The sequence below is a fragment of the Delphinapterus leucas genome, chromosome 20, assembly GCF_059928025.1.
Source record: "Delphinapterus leucas isolate spDelLeu-1000000601 "Yukka" chromosome 20, BTC_Dleu_Yukka2, whole genome shotgun sequence".
NCBI lineage: Eukaryota > Metazoa > Chordata > Mammalia > Artiodactyla > Monodontidae > Delphinapterus > Delphinapterus leucas.
This window is the reverse complement of record NC_143148.1, coordinates 47,872,955-47,895,248: the sequence shown is the minus strand read 5'-3', so window position 1 is coordinate 47,895,248 and position 22,294 is coordinate 47,872,955. Positions and strand designations below refer to the sequence as shown.

At 51.2% G+C, this 22,294-nt stretch overlaps 1 protein-coding gene across 1 annotated transcript; it reads left to right on the top strand.

The window, feature by feature from the left end:
* Positions 1–291: 291 nt before the first annotated feature.
* Positions 292–15,436, top strand: LOC111179522 (C-type lectin domain family 18 member C-like). Its single transcript, XM_089902456.1, is given in 15 exon segments — positions 292–642; positions 1,262–1,353; positions 3,586–3,825; positions 10,051–10,148; positions 10,569–10,690; positions 10,868–10,975; positions 11,445–11,537; positions 11,927–12,033; positions 12,624–12,753; positions 12,953–13,222; positions 14,138–14,229; positions 14,706–14,840; positions 14,843–14,890; positions 14,892–15,066; positions 15,069–15,436. Coding segments are annotated over 15 exon segments (1,881 nt in total). The 5' UTR covers positions 292–503; the 3' UTR covers positions 15,101–15,436.
* The last annotated feature ends 6,858 nt before the right edge of the window (positions 15,437–22,294 follow it).

The following is a 22,294-nucleotide window of genomic DNA, read 5'->3' as shown; positions in this document are numbered from 1 at the left end:
GCCCGCAGGGCACATGGCCGCAGCCTCCCTGGGCCTGGGGCTGGGAGGAGAAGCTGCCAATGGGCCTGGAGGACACTGTTCCAGCGTGGGCACAGCCATTATTCGTTAATCTGCAGCCCTGGAATGTCTGCGGGCCAATCAGCAGGGTCTCCGAGGGCTCCCCAAGGGCTCCGATAATCCTGCAATGATTAGCAGGGGCCACGGGGTCGCTGCGAACCACTCAGTGGGTTGGTCGGTTGGCTGTCGGCGGGCGGGCGGGTGGGCTGACCAGGCCAGCAGCCGGAGGAGGGAGGGAGGGAGGGAGTCCCGGGACTGGAGCTGTCTGTCTCCTTTCATGCCAGCGCCAAGGAAGGGAGGCTGTTTGGACTCACCGATTACTCACCAGCCTCCCCCTTTTGTCTGCCAGCCCAGCCTGACTCTTAGAGATTGTGAATAGCTCCATCCAGTCTGGGAAGCGAGCTGGACAGCTGAGCCGGGCAGAGCCCAGAGAACCCAGCAGGCCCATGTTGAGGCTGGAGCCCTCCCCTGGGCTGGGGGGCCACCGGCCTGGCCTCCTGCCCGTACTCCTGGCTCTCCTTGGCATGACCTGGGCAGAGGTGCGCCCACTCCAGCTACAGGAGAAGCAGGTTCCAGTGCCTGGAGGTAAGGGGCCGCGGGGTGAGGAAAAAGTGGAGGAGCTATGAGCTCTGCAGAGGGTCCCAGGGGGCTTCTGGAAGCCAGTTCCCAGGCCTGAGCCCTGGGCAGGCTGGTGTGATTTAAAGAGCCACCCTCGAACAGTCCAGGGGCCGGAGATGGATGGAGGAGGCTGGGACTGGGGCAGAAGGATGAAGGGGAGTGGGCCCAGGCTTGGGGGTGAAGGAAGAACACTGGGAGCCTGCAGCAGGGACCCCAGAAGAGACTCAGTGGCTGAGAGAAGCCCCAGCCAGAGGGCCCGCTGCGAGCCCAGGGCTGGACCCCTCTTCACACCTAGCCCCCAGGCCCCCATTCCCTTCTATCACCCCACCCCCAGCTCTCAGCCTAAGGCTCCTTTAGGCCTACACCTGTCTCTCTGTCTCAGCCCCACTGCTTTCTCCACATCTCCCTATGCCCCCATGCCTCTGCCCCGGGTCCTCCCATACACACCCACCATCGTCCTGTCCCATCACTTGTTCCATAAGTGCAGGGTTGCATTCTCGTCTTGCCGTGGTGACACCCGCCCCATCGCTAGGGGCCGGGCCCAGGTCCCAACGCTCAGGTGGCCTCACCGTGTCTCCCGCCCCAGCCCTGAGCAAGAAGGAGAGCTTCCTGCTCCTCTCCCTGCACAACCGCCTGCGCAGCCGGGTCCACCCCCCTGCAGCCAACATGCAGAGAATGGTGAGTACCCCCAACCCGGGCTGGCCGAGGGGGCACCTGGAGGGGCAACCCTGAAGAGGACTGAGGAGGCCATGCCAGTGCCAGGTGCCCTTTCACCTGGCAGAGTGGGGCAGCGGCCAGCCAACTTCCTGCTCTGGGACCACGCCTGGTTGCCGGGGGGGGGGGGGGGGGCGCGGGGGGGGAGGGGGGCCGTTGCTTCCCCCTCCCCCAGAAAGGCAGCCCTTGGGTTTTTCCTTGCATCCCTTCCCGTTGCCCCGGAGACCAGAAGACATGGAAAGAACTGGGGTCCCCTCCTCCAAGAAACAGGAGCATCACAAAAGAGTCCCAGCAGGACTGGAGACTAGTCAGGGAGGGAGAAGCATCCTGCTGGGGGTGGGAGGGGTGAGGCTTGTGTGTGACCAGACCCACTGCTTCTTCAGCAGTTTGTCTAGGCGACTAGGAGGGGCCCCCTCCCCAATTCCCAGCCCATTCACTGGGGGCCAGGGAGCGGGGTATAGGGTTTCCCACCACTCCCTCGGGGCTTCAGGGTTGAAGGTGTCATCCTGGGGCCCAGAAACACTGCCCCGTAGTATGGGACCCCAGCTGCGCCCTCCCATGGTAACAGTCGAGGGAGCGAGGGAGGGGCAGTGTGGGGCAGGCAGGGTTCCCCATGACTGCTTCCCATAAACTGCTCTGAGGCTGGCGCAGCAGTGGCGACCTTGAGAGCTCCAGGGTCAGGTTCCCAGGAGGTGGGGGTGGGGTGGGCAGGAGGGGGGTCGCCTCTCCCCCTTTCCCTGCTCGCGGCGGCTCTGCCCCTCCTCAGGCCCAGGTCCTGGCTCTCATCCCCACACTCCCAGCCCTAGTGCCCAGTGTGAGGCTGCTCCGGTCAGCTTCTACACTTCCCATGGCCCTGTTGCCAAAGTCTTAGAAAACAGCATTTCATAAAAAATGCAACTGGAGCCCCACCACTCAGCCTCTGTCACACCCGCAGCTCTGGCCCTGGGCACCCCAGTGGAGGCTGAGGCCCTTGGGGGTGGTCCGGGCTGCTGAGGCGCCCCACGCAGTCCCCGCTGCTCCCAGCTCCAGTCCCCGTCAGCAGTAAAATCACAACTACCATCTGCCCGGGCTGCTGCAGGTCAGGCCCTAAATGCAGCACTTTTCTCTCTGCATCCATGTAATCTTCACACAATCTTACCCTATGGGTACCTTATTATCTGTTTGTTTTGTTTTGTTTTTTGGCCACACGGCACGCCTTGCAGCATCTCAGTTCCCCGGCCAGGGACTGAACCTGGGCCATGGCAATGAAAGCCCAGAATCCTAACCACTAGGTCACCAGGGAACACCCACCTTATTATTCCATTTTACAGAAGCGTATGTTGAGTCTCATGGAGATTAGGAGACTGCTGGAGGTCACAGAGCTGGAATGAGGTGGCTGGGCTGGACCAGGGCATGACGATCGGGTGACACATGTCATCCTGGTTGCTAAGCCCCCCGTTTCAGAGGACGGGGAGCTGTTGGATGGGGGTAGGGAAAAGGGCAGCTGGTACGTGGTGGGAAGAGCAGATTAGGCCCACTCCAGAGAACTCTGCTTGCTGAGACCAAAGCGCTGAGGCCCTGGAGACCTTTTACACCCTCTCTGGTCCTGACTCCCAGCTGGTGCCCCTGTGTACTCCAAAACCAGATTTAGGGAATAAGACACAGCGGTATGGCTGCTGCGACTTTTTGCATCACAGAAGGGAAGCCAAGAGGGAGCCTTTCTGACAATGGCCAGGGTCAGTTTTACCTAACACGGAACCAGTTTCAAAGGCTTGGGCACTATCCAGGGCTCCCATTACCAGACGGGAAAAATTATGGCAGAGGCCCATCCTATCACGTGGGCTGGCACCTCGTGCCCAGGAACACCCATCCCCCTTAGTGGGCGGGGCCTGAGGGTACAAGCCGCTGGAGTCAGAAGGACTGAAGCTGTCAGTCCAGGGTGGAGCCGGGCTCTGGGTGGGGGGTCCAGACAGGGCAGGTGCTTTTCCAATACCACCTTGGAGCGCCCCTTGCAGGTCCTGTCTGACCTTCCCTGGCCCCAGTGAAGGCGGTGAAAGCAGCTCAGAGCACTCAAGCCGCCAAGCAGGACCCCTGTTTGGGCTGGGGTCTCTTCCCTGCAGGACCAGCACCTCTGGATGTGCTGGTGGGGGGGCTGGATCACTAAGGCCTGGCCCAGGGGCCCCTGCTGATGTTGCTGTTTGCGTTCCTTTCCCCCAGGACTGGAGCGAGAGCCTGGCCCAACAGGCCCAGACCAGGGCAGCCCTCTGTGGCGCCCCAGCCCCAAGCCCAGCCTCTGTCCCCCGGGCTACCCCGCAAGTGGGCTGGAATGTGCAGCTGCTGCCCGTGAGCTCGGCGTCCTTCATCCACGTGGTGGGCCTGTGGTTCTCAGAGGGGCAGCAGTACAGCCAGGCAGCGGCCGAGTGTGCCCCCAATGCCACCTGCACCCACTACACTCAGGTGAGGCCCGGGTACTGGCTCTGAGGCCCCTGCCCTGCTGGGCTGGTTCAGAGGTCTGCAGTTTGTCCTAAAATTGGTGGTTGCTTTTCCTCCCATTTGTTTAGTTTTACTTTTTTCAGCTTTAAATATGAAATATTTCAAAGCTAAATCAAATAACGGACTCCTTCTTATCCACTACCTAGCATTAGAAAATGTTAACTATATTTGTTTCTCATCTCTTAAAAAAACAAAACTAAGCGTAAGGCCTCCTTCTGCCCTTTCCTCTGTCCCTCCCCAGAGGTAAACTTGCTGAAGTCCAGGTGAAACACCCCATGTTTCCTTTTCTTCCCCCTCAACAAAATTTGTTGAATGTCTTCTCTGTAACTGGCATCGTTTATGTACTAGGATCCAGCACTGGAAAACACAGGCAAAATCCCAAGCATGTTTTTCTCTTTTTTTTTTTATGGTTACTTTTATGTGTCAACTTGCAGGGTAGTGGGTTGTTATTGTTGTTGTTTTGCATGACATTAACATTTTTTTTGACATTAACATTTTTTATATTAATTAATTAATTAATTAATTAATTTTTGGCTGCGTTGGGTCCTCGTTGCTGCGTGCTGGCTTTCTCTAGCTGCGGCAAGCGAGGGCTGCTCTTCGTTGAGTTGCGTGGGCTTCTCATTGCGGTGGCTTCTGTTGTTAGGGAGCACGGGCTCTAGAAGCATGGGCTTCAGTAGTTGCGGTGCATGGGCTTATTTGCTCCGCGGCATGTGGGATCCTCCCGGACTAGGGATAAAACCCATGTCCCCTGCATTGGTAGGCAGATTCTTAACCACTGCACCACCAGGGAATTCCTTGTTTTTCTTTTCTTTTTTTGGGGGGGGGGCCGAGGGTAGTTCCCCGACCATGTATGGAACCAGGGCCCCAGCAGTGAAAGCACCAAGTCCTAACCACTGGTCCCTCAGGGAATTTCCCCAAGCATGTTTTAATACCTTTACTACACGTGGAAGGGTTTTGATACCTTTTCTACTTGTGCAAGTGGGTTGTGTGTTATTAAATCCTACCTAAGTGCTCTCTCTGTATGTCTCCTTTTGCAATTTGTGTTTATCACTTCAGACCACATTTGTAAGATTTGTTTCCGTTGATCTGAGCATGCGTGATTCACTATGAATAAACTGCAATTTACAGGCATCTGGGTTACTTCCACGTTTTTTTTTTTTTTACTATCCCAAGTCATACCCAAATGCATAAATCCTAGTTCCGGTCCTCTTGTACATATGTGTCCAGACTTTTTCTAGGACACACTTGGAAGGGGAATGGCTGGGTCAGAGGGAGCACGCACCTACAACCTTAGTAGCTATTGCCAAAGTGATGTCGCCAACTCTACTCCTGCCCACAAAGCAGTTCTCACTCCCCATTCTTACTCTATTCATTAAGGAGTATTGTCAGCTCCTTCATTTTTGCCAACTCAAGGCTGTGAAATGCTACCTCATTCTGTTTTTAATTTGCATTTCCCTGATTACATGTGGGACTGAGCCTCTTTTCTGTTCTTTTCATTACCTTTTAATTTCATCTTTCCCTTATTAATTTGTAAGCATCTTTGCTATATGCTTTGTACTTTTTGTTGGTCATATTGGTTGCAGATACTTTTTTTCTAATATATGGCTTGTACTTTCTCTTTGTTTATGTTATCTTTTATAAGATAAATCTTTCAGAAGATTTTAATATTAATGTAATCAATTTTCTCTTGTTTTTCATTATAGTTCATCCATTTGTTGTATCATGTTTAAGAAATAAATCTTTTTCAACTCTGACATCAGCTAGATATTCTTCCTGTATTTTCTTCCAAAGTTCAAATGTTTTCCTTTTTTTCATATTGAAGTCATTAAGCCATCTAGTGATATAGGATTTAATTTTATCTTTTTTTTTTAAAGGAATTTTGCCTTTTTTAAAAAAAATTTTATTTATTTATGGCTGTGTTGGCTCTTCGTTTCTGTGCGAGGGCTTTCTCTAGCTGCGGCAAGTGGGGGCCACTCCTCAACGCGGTGCGCGGGCCTCTCACTATCGCGGCCTCTCTTGTTGCAGAGCACAGGCTCCAGATGCGCAGGCTCAGTAACTGTGGCTCACGGGGCTAGTTGCTCCGCGGCATGTGGGATCCTCCCAGACCAGGGCTCGAAACCGTGTCCCCTGCATTGGCAGGCAGATTCTCAACCACTGCGCCACCAGGGAAGCCCAATTTTATCTTTTTTTTTTACTTCTTGTATGAAGCACTGAATCTTTCCCCCCCAGACTCTAATGCCACCTCAGCCATATACCAAGCTCACATATCCACATGGGTCTGTTGCTGAGTTCTCTCTTCTATTTTGTTGCTTTTTTTGTTTACTCTTGCATATATGTGCTTTAATTATTATGGCTTTATAAAAAGTTTTGACAGGAAAATCCCCCATGTTATTATCATTCAAAAATTTCTTGGCTATTCTTGATTCTTTCTCCTGATTCTTTCATATGAATTTAATAAGTAGCCTTTATCAGGTTATAGACAGGCCTAGCTGCTCCGCGGCACATGGGATCTTCCTGGACCGGGGCACGAACCCGTGTCCCCTGCATCGGCAGGCGGACTCTCAACCACTGCGCCACCAGGGAAGCCCCAGACATTTCTTTCTAATCTAAGTTTGTTAAGGATTTTTAAAGTCATGAAAAGGTTTTGTGTTTTATCAAATGCCTTTTGTGCATCTATTGAAATAATTATAAGGTTTTTCCTTAACTATTTACAGCGATGAAATACATGAATAATTTTTGTGTGTGTGTACAAAGCTGTTACATGACACTACATCTTCCTGGTCATGTATTTTAAACATTTTATTATAGAAAATTTCAAATATATACAAAGCAGTCAGAGTGATATAATGAACCCCCATCTACCTATCATCCAGCTTCAACAATTATCAGCTCACGGTTTCATGACTCATATTTATTTAATTATTTATTTATATTGAAGTACGGTTGTACAGTACTATATAAGCTGTACAGGTACAGCTGTACAGGTACAGGTACTTATATACCTGTATAAGCTACAGGTACACAATATAGTGATTCACAAATTTTAAAGGTTATACTCCATTTATAGTTATTATAAAATACTGGCCTTGGGCTTCCCTGGTGGCGCAGTGGTTGAGAGTCCGCCTGCCGATGCAGGGGACACGGGTTCGTGCCCCGGTCCGGGAAGATCCCACATGCCATGGAGCGGCTGGGCCCGTGAGCCATGGCCGCTGAGCCTGCGCGTCCAGAGCCTGTGCTCCGCAATGGGAGAGACCACAACAGTGAGAGGCCCGCGTACAGCCAAAAAAAGTACCGGCCATATTCCCCATGTTGTACAATGTATCCTTGTAGTTTATTTTATACCTAATAGTTTGTAGCTCTTACTCCCCTACCCTTATACTGCCCTCCCCCCTTCCCTCTCCCCACTGGTAATCACTAGTTTGTTCTCTATATCTGGGAGCCTGCTTCTTTTTTTTGTTATATTCACTAGTTTGTTGTATTTTTTAGATTTCACATATAAGTGAGATCATACAGTATTTGTCTTTCTCTGTCTGACTTATTTCACTTAGCATAATACCCTCCAAGTCCATCCTTGTTGCTGCAAATGGCAAAATTTCATTCTCTTTTATGGCTGAGTAGTATTCCATTGTATATATGATGTGATGCGAAATAAAGCGATGTAGGGTGTGTGTGTGTGTGTGTGTTGTTGTTTTTAATTAATTGCTATATTTGGTTTCCTAAATACTATTTGATAGTGAAATTGACCTCTGATTTTCTTTTCTCATTCTGCCCTCACCTGGTTTATATTAACCTCATAAAATGAGTTGGAGGTTTTGCCTCATTTTCTGTTTCCTGGAATAGGTTCTATAATATTTGCTGTAACTGTCCTGTAAAACTATTTGGGCCTTTTTCTATTTTTTGATTGTTTTGTGTGCATGTGTATGTATCCATGGATTTTTAATTACTGATTCAACTTTTAGAAATGGTCGTAGATCATTTCAGATTTTCTATTTCTTCTTGAGACAGTTTTGCCAAGCTCTATTTTCTAGGAAACTATCCATTTTATATTTTCCAGTTTGTTGGTGCTGTCATTTAAGAGATTTTAAACTAGAATTAAACAGATTTTTTAAATGTTTCCTGTGTCTGCAGCTATGTCCTTTTAAAATTCTCTATTGTATTTATTTGTGCCTTCTCTCTTTTGTTCTTTACCAGTCTTCCCAGAGGTTTGACTATTCTAACGAATCAGCTTTTTGTTTTCCTTCTCTCTTTTTTCCACCCATCCACAACCTTATTCTTTTTATTAATTTCTGCTCTTTTTTAAAAAAATTAATTTATTATTTATTTATTTATTTATTTTTGGCTGCGTTGGGTCCTTGTTGCTGTGTGCAGGCTTTCTCTAGTTGAGGAGAGTGGGGGCTACTCTTCGTTGCAGTGTGCGGGCTTCTCATTGCAGTGGCTTCTCTTGTTGCGGAGCACAGGCTCTAGGCGCACGGGCTTCCGTAGTTGTGGCACACGGGCTCAGTAGTTGTGGCTCGCAGGCTCTAGGGCACAGGCTCAGTAGTTGTGGCACACGGGCTTAGCTGCTCTGCAGCATGTGGGATCTTCCCGTAGCAGGGATCGAACCCATGTCCCCTGCATTGACAGGCGGATTTTTAACCACTGCGCCACCAGGGAAGTCCTTCTGCCCTTGTTTTTATTATTTTCTTTCATCTACTTTCTTAACTCATTAATTTTAACTCCTTTTTCTTTTCTGGTATATGTCTTTTCAAGCTATCAATTTCCCTCTAAACTCTGTTAGCTACATCCCATAAGTTTTGGAATTTAGTGATTTCATTGTCACTTAGGTCTATGAGTTTCCTATTTTCCATTATGATGCTGTCTTTGATTTTGAAGTGTATATTTAAATTTCCAAACTATGTTTTCTCCTTTACTTACTTCTAAATTATTTCCTTGGGAATTCCCTGGTGGTCCAGTGGTTAGGACTTCACGCCTTCACTGCCGGGGCCTGGGTTCAGTCCGTGGTCAGGGAACTAAGATCCCATAAGCCATGCAGCCAAAAAAAATTTTTTTAATTTAATTAATAATAATAGTAAATTATTTCCTTTACATTCTATTGCATTGAATTCATAGAATGTGTCCTGTAGGATGTTGGTTATTGAGTATTTATTGAATCTTGCTTTGTGGCTTACTGAGGGGTCAGTGTCTGCAAAAGTTCCATGCACTCCTAAAAAGAATGCATATTCCCTAACTGTTGGATACATAGGTATGACTACATGTGCATCTCTCCCTGCCTCATGCTGGTCATGTTTAGTGGCTACCAGAGTTTGCTTGGCTATTCCTGTGTATTGACCATTTGTGCTATTTCCAAGTTGTCACTGATTCTAAAACTCTAAATCTAAGTTTTGAATACTATTAAAGACCTGTATCTGTTAGCTGTTGCTGCATGACGCACTACTCCCAAATATAACGATTCTGCAGCTTGGCAGTTTGGGTTGGGCTCAGCTGACAGTTTCTTCTGGTCTTCGCTGGGCCCACTCCTGCAACTGCAGTCAGCTGCTGCGTTGGCTGGGAGCTGGCTGTCTAGAGTGGCCTCAACTGGTTCATCTCTGCCCTATAAGGTTCTTCAACCTCCAGCAGCCTTGTTCACGTGGTGGCTGAGCATGAGAGTTCTATGAGAATGAGTGGAAATTGTAGGGTCTCCTGAGGCCTAGGTTTAAAATGGTTCAATATCATTTCTCCTGCATCCTGTTGGCCAACAGAAGCCACAGGGCCAGCCAGATTCAAGGTGTGGGAAAGAGATTCCTCCTGTTGATGCAAAGAACTGCAAAGCCACATTTTATAAAGAGGGGGCTGTAGGGAGAAGTGAAGCGTTGTGGCCATTTTATCAGTCATCACAAGGCCTTTGAGGTCCAAGTCTCTTTTCCCACTCTCCTCCACTATCCACAATCTCCCTTCCCTTCAGGTATCTGCTGACCCTCACCTCCCGACCCAGAAGGCCTTTCTAGACTATTCCCACCCATCCTTATATCCCTGCCCAGCACAGCTACTGCTCCTGGGGTCCCCAGGGAGGTGACAAAACTGTTTAACTGCTTGGCCTGGGCAAGAGCTGTGTCTACCCTTCCCAGGGGAGCATCATCTAGGCTGTTGGTCCCAAGACTAGGAGTGGAGGTGGCCCATGAGAGGGTTTCTGAGCCACTGTGTCTCCTGCAGCTCGTGTGGGCCACCTCGAGCCAGCTGGGTTGTGGGCGGCATCCCTGCTCTGGGGCCCAGGCTGAGATGGAAGCCTTTGTCTGTGCCTACTCTCCCGGGTAAGCCTCCTCCATGGCAGCTGCCCTGCCATCCCCTGCTGGGCTGCGGGGTAGGGGATGCTGTCACCCAGGGTGAGACACTCACCCACCCACCCACAGGCCTTTACCCCTTGGTCTGCACCCCTGCTGGGAGAGGGAAGAAGGAGGAAAGGGAGAGGGTGCAGAAGTGGGCAGCACCCAATATTCTGGCCACGCAGAATGTGGCTTCTTCTCAGACGCCCCTTCCTGGAGGCACCACCCAGCGTTCAGGGCATCTGCCCAGTATTAGTTTGGAGGTCATCTTTTCTTTCCTAGGAAATCTCCCCGTCTCTCCCAGCTCCCTGCCTTCCTGGCTGGGCCGGAAGGAGCTGAAGGGGCTGGTGGGGCAGGCAGCAAGGCCCAAGGCCAGTTCCTTCTAGCCTCTGCTGCTTGCTCTCACAGAGGCAACTGGGAGGTCAACGGGAAGACCATCGTCCCCTACAAGAAGGGCACCTGGTGTTCGCTCTGCACAGCCAGCGTCTCGGGCTGCTTCAAAGCCTGGGACCACGCAGGGGGGCTGTGTGGTAAGTGCCCCACCCTGCCTGCCTCTGGCTGGGGCGGCTTGATCTGGTGATCCTGGAGGAGGCGGGCAGCATCCTGAGGGACTGTCCCAGAAGCCCTGGTCCTCAGCACTCGGGGAGGCACCTGCCTGGCCTGCCGGGGAGAGGCGCCCTCACAGCATTTCCTTCTCATCCGACCAGAGGTCCCCAGGAACCCATGTCGCATGAGCTGCCGGAACCACGGACATCTCAACCTCAGCACCTGCCACTGCCACTGTCCCCCGGGTTACACAGGCAGATACTGCCAAGGTGAGGGGCACCTGGAGTTCTGGACTGTGACCACCCGGGGGACCCAGGGAGCGATCCTCGCACAGCCTATCCTCATCCAATAAGCATTCACTGAGCACCGACGGTCTGCCAGACCCTGCGCTGTGCAGGGAATTCAAAGTGAAATCAGATCGGCCCCTCAGGCCCTGGGATGGTGGAAGGACAGTATTAGGATCCAGAAGTGGATTCCTTTCCCACTGTCCCCTACCCCCCAGCTCTGTGACCATGAGCAGGTCCACTCCCAAACCCCGATTTGCTTCTCTCTACAAGATCAAACCAAAGATGCCAAATGTGGCAGCGGTTGGGAGCCCCGATGGTTTCCATCTCTGGGGGGCAGGGGTTGTTCTTGCTGTGGTTGGCCATTCTGCACACATCCGTGGCCTGTGAGGGGCAGCCTGGGGCCCAGGGGCTGCCAGCTGAGTGCCGTCCCCTCCCTGCCCCATCCTGGCAGTGCGGTGCAGCGTGCAGTGCGTGCACGGCCGGTTCCGGGAAGAGGAGTGCTCCTGCGTCTGTGATGTTGGCTATGGGGGAGCCCAGTGTGCCAGTGAGTCCTGCCGCAAAGCCCCCCAACAAGACGAGCCCCTCCCAGGACCCCCTCAGCTGGTGCTGGGTCTGGTTCGGACCAGCTCACAGGAGCCCATCGTACGCACCTCTCCCCCATTCCCCGATCAGTGACGTCACAGTGGTAGCTTGAACTTGGCCATGGTGGGGGTCTTTACACCACCACAGAAATGGCAATGCTAAAATCATAGACTTTTTTTTTTTTTGAGGGAGAGCTGGTTGTTACACATTTACCAGCACACCACTGACCCCAACCCCCTCTCCTGCTTGGTGGCCAGGGGAAGGGGTACCTTGAGCTTAACATCCTGGCAGGACCGGAAGGGTAATGATTCTGAGGTGCCCACACACAAAATCAGGCTTCCCTCCTCCCAGCCAAGGTGCACTTTCCCTTCCACACCTGTGACCTGAGGATCGATGGAGACTGCTTCACGGTGTCTTCAGAGGCAGACACCTATTACGGAGCCAAGATGAAATGCCAGGTAATGGTTGGCCCCTGCCTTCCCAGGGACCGTCCCCCTGGGTTCTTAACAGAGGGACCCTGGGCTAAGAGATGAATTCCTTTGACTTCTCCTGACTCTCATCTTTAGTATAAAGCAGGGGTTACAACTCAGAGGCCCATGGAAGCCAGGAGGTCACTTAATGAGCTGAGGGACCCAGGGACAAGGCCCCACTCAACCCCCATCTAAGGGGCCATCTTGACTCAGCTCGAGCTGCTGGCTGCCGGGCAGGAATGCAAGTTCAGGGAGGCCAGGACCTGGAATTTCTCAAGAGAACCAGAAATGCAGATTTTCACTGAGCTCTCAATTTATTAATGTTGGCAACCAATCCAAATGTATTAAAGACACTGAGCAGGTGAAACAAAACCCTTCCAAGTGTGGGACCCTGACAGAGGAGCCGTGGGCAGAGAAGAGAAGGCAGACTCTGCTCTAAGAGGCTGGAGGCTTTGGGGGGCTGATGACAGCCCAGCCAGCACACAGATTGGACATCCATGGCCACGATGGGTGGCAGGATGGAAAGGAAGGGCTGGCCTGAGCTCTGGGGCCAGAATGACCCGGAGCGGGGGTTACAGGGAAAGGGCGGGGTGCTAGCCCAGATTGAGAGCCAGAAAGTGCAGGACATCCTCGCCTTCTACCTGGGCCGCCTGGAGACCACCAACGAGGTGACCAACAATGACTTTGAGACCAGGAACTTCTGGATCGGTGAGTGCCTGGCTGACTGGTGGAGCGGGCAGGGATGCAGTGAGTATGGGGCTGGGATGCCTTACACTGCTTCAGGAATCTGGGCCGTGGAAACCCAGAGCACCTACCAGCGGGCAGTAAGGGTGTGGTGAGGGCTTGGGGCCCAGAATGGGGCCAGTAGTCAAGCTGGTGACTCCTTTCCCTGCAGAGAGAGCCGAAGGGAGGGAGAGCCACCAGAGGGGCTGGAAGTGCTGGGAAGGGGGCTTAAGGGCTGGGGGTCGACAGGCATTGGGCAGCAGGCTCTGGGCTCAGGCCCTCATCGCAGGGAGCCTGGGCTGCCAGCGGGGCCCAGGGATCTCGGGTGTGAGGCCAGCCTTGGCTGCTGTGGCTCAGGGCTCACCTACAAGACCGCTAAGGACTCCTTCCGCTGGACCACCGGGGAGCACCAGTCCTTCACCAGTTTCGCCTTTGGGCAGCCTGACAACCAGGGGTGAGTCTGGGGTGCCCTCCCTCCCCTGTGCCCACCTTCTCCCCTGGGCCTGCTTGCTGAGCCTTCAGACACCGCTGAACAACCTCCACCCTGCCTGCTGCTTGGCTGAGCGCCCTGAGGGTCTGGGCCTTACCTGGTGCCCAGGTGCCAGGAAGTCTGGGCACAGCTGGGTGTGGGCCCAGTGCTGAGATGAGGTACATCCCTGACCTCCAGGGGCTCAAATAAAAGAGAGGGAACCCAAGAAGGCTTCATCCATCCACAGTCCCCATCATCCCTCCAGCTGTCTCTCCGTCTCTCTATTATCTATCCATCCCTCCCCCACCACCGTGCCCCCTCTGCCTGTATCAATACACTGATTCTGCCCTCCTTAGCTGGCCACCCACCTGCATCCACTCCTGCACACATCTGCCCACTGGCCCGCCTGCACTGAGGCCCAGCCCTGGTCTTCAAAGCCCAGAAATGCCCAGGGCAGGGGGGGGAGGTGGTCAGGCTGTGTGGCCACCAAGGCTCCAGATACCCCGCCCAGTTCTCCTTTGACCTCCTTGATGGCAGCCACGCCCAGGCCACTGGCCCATCCCTAGAGGAAGCCGGCTTGGTGGGCCCCCAGGCATACCTTCTCCTGCTGGGAGGAAAGATGTGGGCCTGTCTGTTCCAACCCCACTACCCCCACCTGCAGTGGCCGGCATGGCTGAGGGCTGCAGCGGTGGGTGGAGCTGTCCCCACCGCACCCCGAGAAGAGAGGAGCTGCAGTGCTCTGAAGTGCAGGCATGGGCTTGGGGCTGGCTCCCAGAAGCCCCATATGTGGGAGGGGGCACCCAAGAGGCACCTCCCTAGGTGCAGGTGGCCCACTGTGGGGGAGGATTTAAGGACTCATAATTTCATTCCTCCACCCTGAGCACTCGACAATCTTGGCAGGTTTGGCAACTGTGTGGAACTGCAGGCATCGGCCGCCTTCAATTGGAACGACCAGCGCTGTAAAACCCGAAACCGTTACATCTGCCAGTTTGGTGAGGGCCTTCCCACGGCTCCCCTCCTCTGGTCCCTGTCCCCTGGGGATATCCAGATGAACAGTCTAGAGTGTCTGAGCACACAGGGCCACGAGGACACCCTGCTCAGGGCCTCATTGGACCTGTAGGCCCCTGAAGCACAGAGAGGGAGATTGGCCTGGGCTCAGCCACGCAGGGGCAAGACCAGAACTACAGCCTGGCTGGGGATTTCACCAAGGTCCCTTTCCTCCTGTCACTAAAGCTGCCACATGGGAACCCATCGGGTTCTTCAGCATTCCCTGATTCCCTAGAGCACAGTGAACTATGGTGGGGACAGAGGTGAGACCTAGCCCAGAATCAGCCCCCAGCAGCACCTGCTAGAAGGATCTGGAGCTGCAAGTGGGATCATGGCTATTTCTGGACCTAGTGTAGCAGGGTCCCCATCCCAGGACCGCCTGGGCTGTCACTGACCCTTGTTCTGTTCTCTTCCTTTCCAGCTCAGGAGCACATTTCCCGGTGGGACCCAGGGCCCTGAGGCTCACCCATGCCTCTCCCCTGCCAGCACCTGGATGCACAGCCCTACCTGCCCTTCTGCCCACCTGTTTAGAACAAGGGTTGGGCTAGGACTGCAGGCCCAACAGCCAAAGAGGCCTCAGACCTTGCAGGAAGTGGGGCAGGGGGTACAAGTGAGGCCGATGGAGAGCCTGGTATAGGAGGAGGGGAGCCTGGGGTCCCCCAGCCTGCTTTTGAGTGGGAAGATGGGTCTTAATTAGGCACTGAAACAGGAGTCCGGGGCAGTGGTCAGAAGAGACCACTCTCCTCCATCTGGGCTGGACCCTCTGGGACAGACAGAGGTTCCTTGCTGCCCAGGATGCACCCCACAAAGGATTAAACTAAGTTATGGATCAGCTGGACTTGTGAATGCTCATTGTGAAGGGGAATTCAGACAACCCAGAATGAACCCAGGAAGACTGGTTTCCTCCCAGCCACCTCAGTCCCATACCTGCTCGCCCACATGACCCAGGCCACCATCTGGAGGTTTTCAGACTCTTAGTCCTGAATAATGCACAGATTTAGAAGCCTTGTTTGTCTGCATCCCTAATTTCCAGCTCCTCTCACCACTGCCTCTGTCAGCTTTGTGTTTCTGTTCACACCTCCTCCTTTATTAATTATGCTTGCTTCTACTTGTCTCTTCTTTCTTTGTGATAATCTGAACTGGGGTCTGTTATGGCCCCATCTCCTCCCTCTCCCTATAGCGGTGAGAGGGTGAGTCCAGGCAGGTGCAAGACTGGGAGGTGCTACCATTAGCATCCAGAATGCACACTGTTATGTGCGAACATCGAGTTGCTTTGCTGGTTGGAAGTATCAGTACAAGTGTGGCCTGGGCCCATGGAACCGGGAGAAGCAGATCAGTCACGGTTCTTGGTTGCAGCCAATAGAAACATAGAAACAGCCCTGGCTAGTCATGGCAGAAAAGGAATTTATCAAAAGGGCAATGATTTTTAAATGGGCAAAGGACTTGAATAGACAGTTCTCCAAAGAAGATATACAAATGGCCAATAAGCACATGAAAAGATGTTCAACATCACTAGTCATTAGGAAATCCAAATAGAAACCACAGTGAGACACCACTTCACACCCATTAGGATGGCTGTTAGCAACGAAACAGAAAATAACAAGTGTTGATGAGGGTGGGGACCCATTGGAACCCTCATACATTGCTGGGGAATGTAAAACGGTGCAGCCATGGTGAAAAATCGTTTGGCGATTGTTCAAAAAGTTAAACAGGACTTCCCTGGTGGCACAGTGGTTAAGAATCCACCTGCCAATGCAGGGGATGCAGGTTCGAACCCTTGTCCGGGAAGATCCCACATGCCGCGGAGCAACTAAGCCTGTGCACCACAACTACTGAGCTTGCGCTCTAGGGCCCGCATGCCACAACTACTGAAGCCTGCGCACCTAGAGCCTGTGCTCCACAACAAGAGAAGCCACCGCAATGAGAAGCCCACGCACCGCAACAAAGAGTAACCCCTGCTCACCACAACTAGAAAAAGCCTGCACGCAGCAACGAGGACCCAGTGCAGCCAAAAATAAATAAATTAATTTAAAAAAACTAAACACAACTACCATATGACCCAACAATTCCACTCCTAGGTATGTACCAAGAGAAACGAAAACAAGTGCTCAAATAAATCCTTAAAACACAAAGTTCATAGCAGCATTATTCACAATAGCCAATAGCCAAGAGGTAGAAACAACCCGAAAGTCCATCAATGGATGAGTAGCTAACAAATTGTGGTGTATACATGCAATGCAATATTAAATCAACCATTAAAAGGGATGAAGTACTGATACATGCTACCAGGTGGACGAACCTTGAAAACATTTTAAGTGAAAGAAGCTAGTCACAAAAGGTCACATATTGCATGATTCCACTTATCTGAACTACTCAGAAAAGGTAAATCCATAGATGCAGAGACGGGTGGTTGCCAAGGGAAACAGGAAAATGAGGGTATGGGTTTTATTTTGAAATGATAAAAATGTTTTGGAATTTAGATAGAGGTGGTGGTTGTACAACACTGTAAATGTATTAAATGCCACTGAATTGGTTAATTTTGCGTTATGTAAATTTCACTAGGGAGAGTGAGAGAGACACGCTGGGGCCTCTGTAGCCCAGAAATAGTGCTCCAAATTCTGCTGCAAAGCCCATCTGGGGAGACTCCCATGCCACTGCTGCCAGGCACAGGAAATGCAGAGCCTGCTCTGACAGCAGCGACACAGGAGCCACCTTTATGGCAACTAAGGTTGGCAATCCAATGCCCTTCTGAGCCTCTAACACCCCAGACGCCAGATTCCCATTCAGCTGCAGCCTCTCCCATCAGCACTCCTGGCACTACAGTGCTTCCCTCACCAATATATTTCTCAGTGCCTCGGCAAAGGATGCGCTTGGGGCCGTCCCAGGGTTCCTAGGTTGGGGTGTCAGTGAGCAGGTCCTACCTGAAAAGTCCATTCCAACATTCTCATCTGGAGGCGAGGTAGCCGAACGCCGCGGTTCTCCATGTTGGTCCACGGGCCAGCAGCATCGACATCACCTGGGAACTTGTTAGACGAGCAGATTTTCAGCTGCCCCAAACCTAATCTGAGTTTTAACAAGATCTCCAGCCACTTCAGATGCAGGCTCAGGTGTGTGAACCACTGGCAGAAGCAGAGTTCGGGTCTAAAGTCAGGCTACCTGAATTGGAGGACAGGCTCTGCCACTTACTAACTGTGTGACTTTGGTCAAGTTATTAACACCTAGGTGGACCCACTGTTCCAGTTTGCCTGGAGCTGTCCTGGTTTTAGCACTCAAAGTCCCACATGCTGGGAAACCTCTCCATCCTAGACACACCTGGACAGCTGGTCACCCTAAAACATCTCTCTGTCTCATGATCCTCTTCTGTAAAATGAAGATAATAAAATGAGTTAATACATTAAAGTGTTTGAAACAAAGCCTGGGGGGGGGTAAACACTGATGAATATCAGCTGGGCTGAGCCAGTGTCCTCATTTCTCAATTCCTCCATCAACATTAGACTATCTAAACTTCATTTGTTAACTCAGTAAATTTGTTAAATAAATGAAGTGCTTAAAACTGTCCCTGGCAGGATAGTAAATGCTCAGTAAGTTTTAGCTATTCTTTTTTTTTTTTTTTTTTTTTGCGTTACGCGGGCCTCTCACTGTTGTGGCCTTTCCTGTTGCGGAGCACAGGCTCCGGACGCGCAGGCTCAGCGGCCATGGCTCACGGGCCCAGCCGCTCCGCGGCATGTGGGATCTTCCCGGACGGGGGCACGAACCCGTGTCCCCTGCATCGGCAGGCGGACTCTCAACCACTGCGCCACCAGGGAAACCCAGTTCTTATTCGTATTATTATTATTATCTATTAGCTTTTAGCTAATATTTTTCGGCCACAATTGAGTCCAGGGTTTAAGCAAACATCAGAGCAAACAATTGGAACCATCCCAGCCACTCAAGGTAGCCCCATAGAATCCTAAATATCGGTATGTTCAACCAGACTTCCCTGGTGGTCCAGTGGTTTAGACTCCGTGCTTCTAGTGCAGGGGGCCTGGGTTCAATTCCTGGTCAGGGAACTAGAGCCCACATGCCACAGCTAAAGATCCCACATGCCACAACTAAGAACCGGCACAGCCAAATTAAAAAAAAAAAAAACATTCAACCCCATTTAACATTTTCTTCCTTCCCCACTCTCCACCCTCAGAATCCATTCCCAGATCATTTTGCAGGTTTTGTCAATATAAATTAGCAAAATCTCATGGTTCTTCTGGTGTTTCAATATCTTCCTCCCAGATTTGAAGTCATCAGCCCCCTGGGGTCTGCTGCGATATGACTTGTTATTTAAGTCTGGAGAAAATGAGGGGTGATGGGGTAGGACACACAAGGGGTCTCCTTCAGGGCAAGGTCATTACAGAGTATATTTTTTAAGTAAATGCTATCTGCTGGCCTGGTTGCACATGTGCCATGGAGCGGGGGAACCCAGGCTGAGCAAGGCCCTGCCACCAACAGCACATGGCTTCCCAGCTCACCCAGGGCACTGGCATTCAGGTGGCCAACTTGGGAAGCAGGAGGGCTGATGGCCACTTGGAGGATGCTATGGGTCAGGCATGAAAGCAGTGCACATCCCGCCCTCCCATTGCCACTGGCCACACCTCAGCCATGCAGCACACTAACTGCGAGGGAGGGTGGGCAACTCCACCTAGATGTGCACCCAGGAGGAAAGGGATCTGGGTTTGGCAAAGAGCTAGTGAATTTCTGCTACCAGTACCTTCAGAATGACTAAGAAGAGTCCCTTTGGCTGGCAAGGGAACCTCTGTAGCAGTGGGGGTCCTGAGTCTTCCACACCTTCCCGCAAAGCCCTCCACTCTCTCTGCTCCCCACTCTCCACTCTTTCCCAACTAGAGACCCAGAGAGGGTGTGAATCCACCTCATGGTGTCATTTTATAACCACTGATTAAGCCTTAAGTTTGGGTTGTAACTCTCTCAGCCTTGCAGCCACAAGATATAAAAATTCCCTGATTTTCTAACCATGTCTTGAGGGGCAAATTTGGACTTTGATCTTGTCTTTCCTTTATGCTGTTGGTGCTGTTAGCACACAGCCTGCCTAACAGCCCTTGACTTCAGGGTAATCTTTATATTCTTCTATGGCAAGAGCCACCAGGTCCCAAAAGCCTTGCCCTTGATGGGCGCTTTGTTCTGAGGACCACAGGATTAACTGTCTCGCCATGGCATGCTGTGGGCTACTGGTATCCTGTCCCTTAATACTAGCTGGATTTTCACTGTCCTCTGGCCACTTGCCAGGCTTCCATCACCCCCATTTCCCACAGGGCTTCTTGTTCCATCCACCTCTAGTCCTATTTTTGTATCCATCAAGGTTCTTAACTGTAAGAAACAGAGTCTGGTGACTCTAAGCAGTAAAGGAACTTGTCCAAGTTACTGGTTAGCTCCCAGGAGTTCTGGAAGGTTGGAGGATCAGATCTGGAAGAGACCCTACTACCTCTGCTGGGCACAGATGCCACAACGGGCATCACCAACGAGGGATGGAGGTGCCATCACCTTTGAAAGCCGGATATAGCTGCTGCCACTGCCGCCATCAATTGCTGAGATGAGCTTCTCCCACCGGCAGCTTTACCTTGAAGTTGGGCACGTAGCTCTAATTGGAGGAGCCACGTCATGTGCCCAGGACCTTGCTTCAAGGGAGGTTGGGAAAAGGAGGCAGAAAGGGGCATTTTCAGCTTCTTTCAGGGAGGCAGCCTCTGTCTTCAAGCTGGGGGATACCTCTAACACAGGAATGGGACTCTGATGTGGGACGGCCAAGAGAATGACTCAGGTCCACTGCAAGAAGCCACTTGGTACACCTGGGACCCTGGGCCCCTGGCCTGCAGCACTGGCCCTGTCGTCCCATGCTCTAACCAGGGGCCTCGCCAGCCTTTGGAGTCTGTGCAGGGTAAGGTGGGTAATGGAACATCCCCGTACAAAGGCAGTGTGGCCTGGAGGTCCTGACAGAATCAGGCTATGCTTGTAGCCGAGCCTACCAGTAAGTGTCTTTCAGTAAGTCCTCTAACTTCTTGGAACACGTAGTGATTACCAGGCAGGCGACTGAGATCTCATCACTCCTCTCAAGTGGCTCTCCATGTGACCCTGGGCACATTCGGTAGCCTTTCTATAAGATGGGGAGCAGCTACCCTGCAAGGTTGTTGTGAGGATTAAATGACACGATGGATGTAAGTTTGTAGCACAATGCCTGGCAAATTGCTGGAATTCAATCACTGTTAGCTGCCGACTGCAATTTTAATACTGGGGATGATACAATTACCCTTTTCTTTCTTTCTGGGAGCTCTTTGCAAATAAGTGAACTATTTTGTATCCATCTCATGAATTCAGGGTAGACGTGTCTGGGAGTCAACTCAGGGAACTCTGGGGACCAGTTGTTCAATATGTCCAGCCCCTTCTGCTCCTCTCCTTTTTCCTTATTCTTGTCCTTCCGTCAGCTTGGCCTCTCTGTTTCAGCCTTCTTCTGTCTTCCCACCGGACTGCCAACCTCCCCATCCTTGCATCATTTGCTGTCACTCATTATGACTCCCATTCATTAACTGTCCTACCCATGTTCTGTGCAGTCAAGCACTCACAACCTGGGGGAATACAGGAGGGTGTCCCTTAGGAAATCTGTCTGGGAATCTTTGTGAGAGGTGAAGATGGAGCAAAGACCTCCACCCCATTTCCTGATTCTTGGTCCCTATGATGGTTAATTTTTTGTGTCAACTTAATTGGGCCATGGGGTACCCAGACACTTGGCCAAATATTATACTGGGTGAGTCTGTGAGGGTGTTTTTGGATGAGATTAACATTTGAATCAGTGGACTGATAAGTTTCCTCCTTTTGTAATAGATTGAGTGATGCGGACAAGAGCATTTGGTCTTTCCAAGAAGAAGAGGGAGAGGATAAGGGAAGAAGTAACAGCAGGAAAGAGTATACAGTCCTGTTCTGGTCATCTTGGGAAAGCTGTCTCCTTCAGCTGCTGTCTGCTTCAATTCCTGGTGAAATTTGATTCAGAGGTCTCCAGTGCTTGATTATATCAGACTGGATGTCAGTTGGAGCCTTCTTTAACTGTGAGATGTACACCCAAGGCTTGAGTCTCAAGTTTGGCTGCCATCTGGGTAATGAGGAGGACCTGGTATAGTCCCTTCCAAGGACATTTAAGGGCAGTCTTTGTTCTTACTGATTTCAAATCAGAAGGATGGGAGAAAACTGGAAACAATTTGGAGATTTATAGTCAGATATTTGAGGAAACTAGAAGAGTTTAGAATCCAGTTCAGCTTACAGCTGTATAAAAAAACCTTGAAACTTTATCATTAACAGGACAAGAATCTAATATCTACAAAGTTGCAAACACAGTTTCTCTCTCAATAATTATTACCCTTTTTATCAAAGATAATCATAGTAAAACTAATTTGTTTGTAGTAAATTTGGCTTGATTATTTACAAAAATACAGCAAGAATAGTGCTTTTTTTTTTTTTGGCCATGCAGCTTGAGGGATCTTAGTTCCCCAACCAGGGATTGAACCCGGGCCACTGGCAGTGAAAGCACAGAGTCCTAACCACTGGACTGCCAGGGAATTCCCTCATATAAGCCCTTTTTAAGATTACTTTGCTGGGGGCTTCCCTGGTGGCGCAGTGGTTGAGTCCACCTGCCGATGCAGGGGACACGGGTTCGTGCCCCAGTCCAGGAAGATCCCACATGCCGTGGAGCGGCTAGGCCCGTGAGCCATGGCCGCTAAGCCTGTGCATCCGGAGCCTGTGCTCCGCAACGGGAGAGACCACAACAGTGAGAGGCCCGCGTACCTCAAAAAAATAAAATAAAATAAAATAAAATATGACACAAATGAACTTATTTACGAAAGAGAAACAGACTCACAGACATAGAAAACAAACTTACGTTTACCAAAGGGGAAGGGGGAAGGGATAAGTTAGGAGTATGGAATTAGCGGATACACACTACCATATATAAAATAGAGAAACAAAAAGGATTTACTGTAT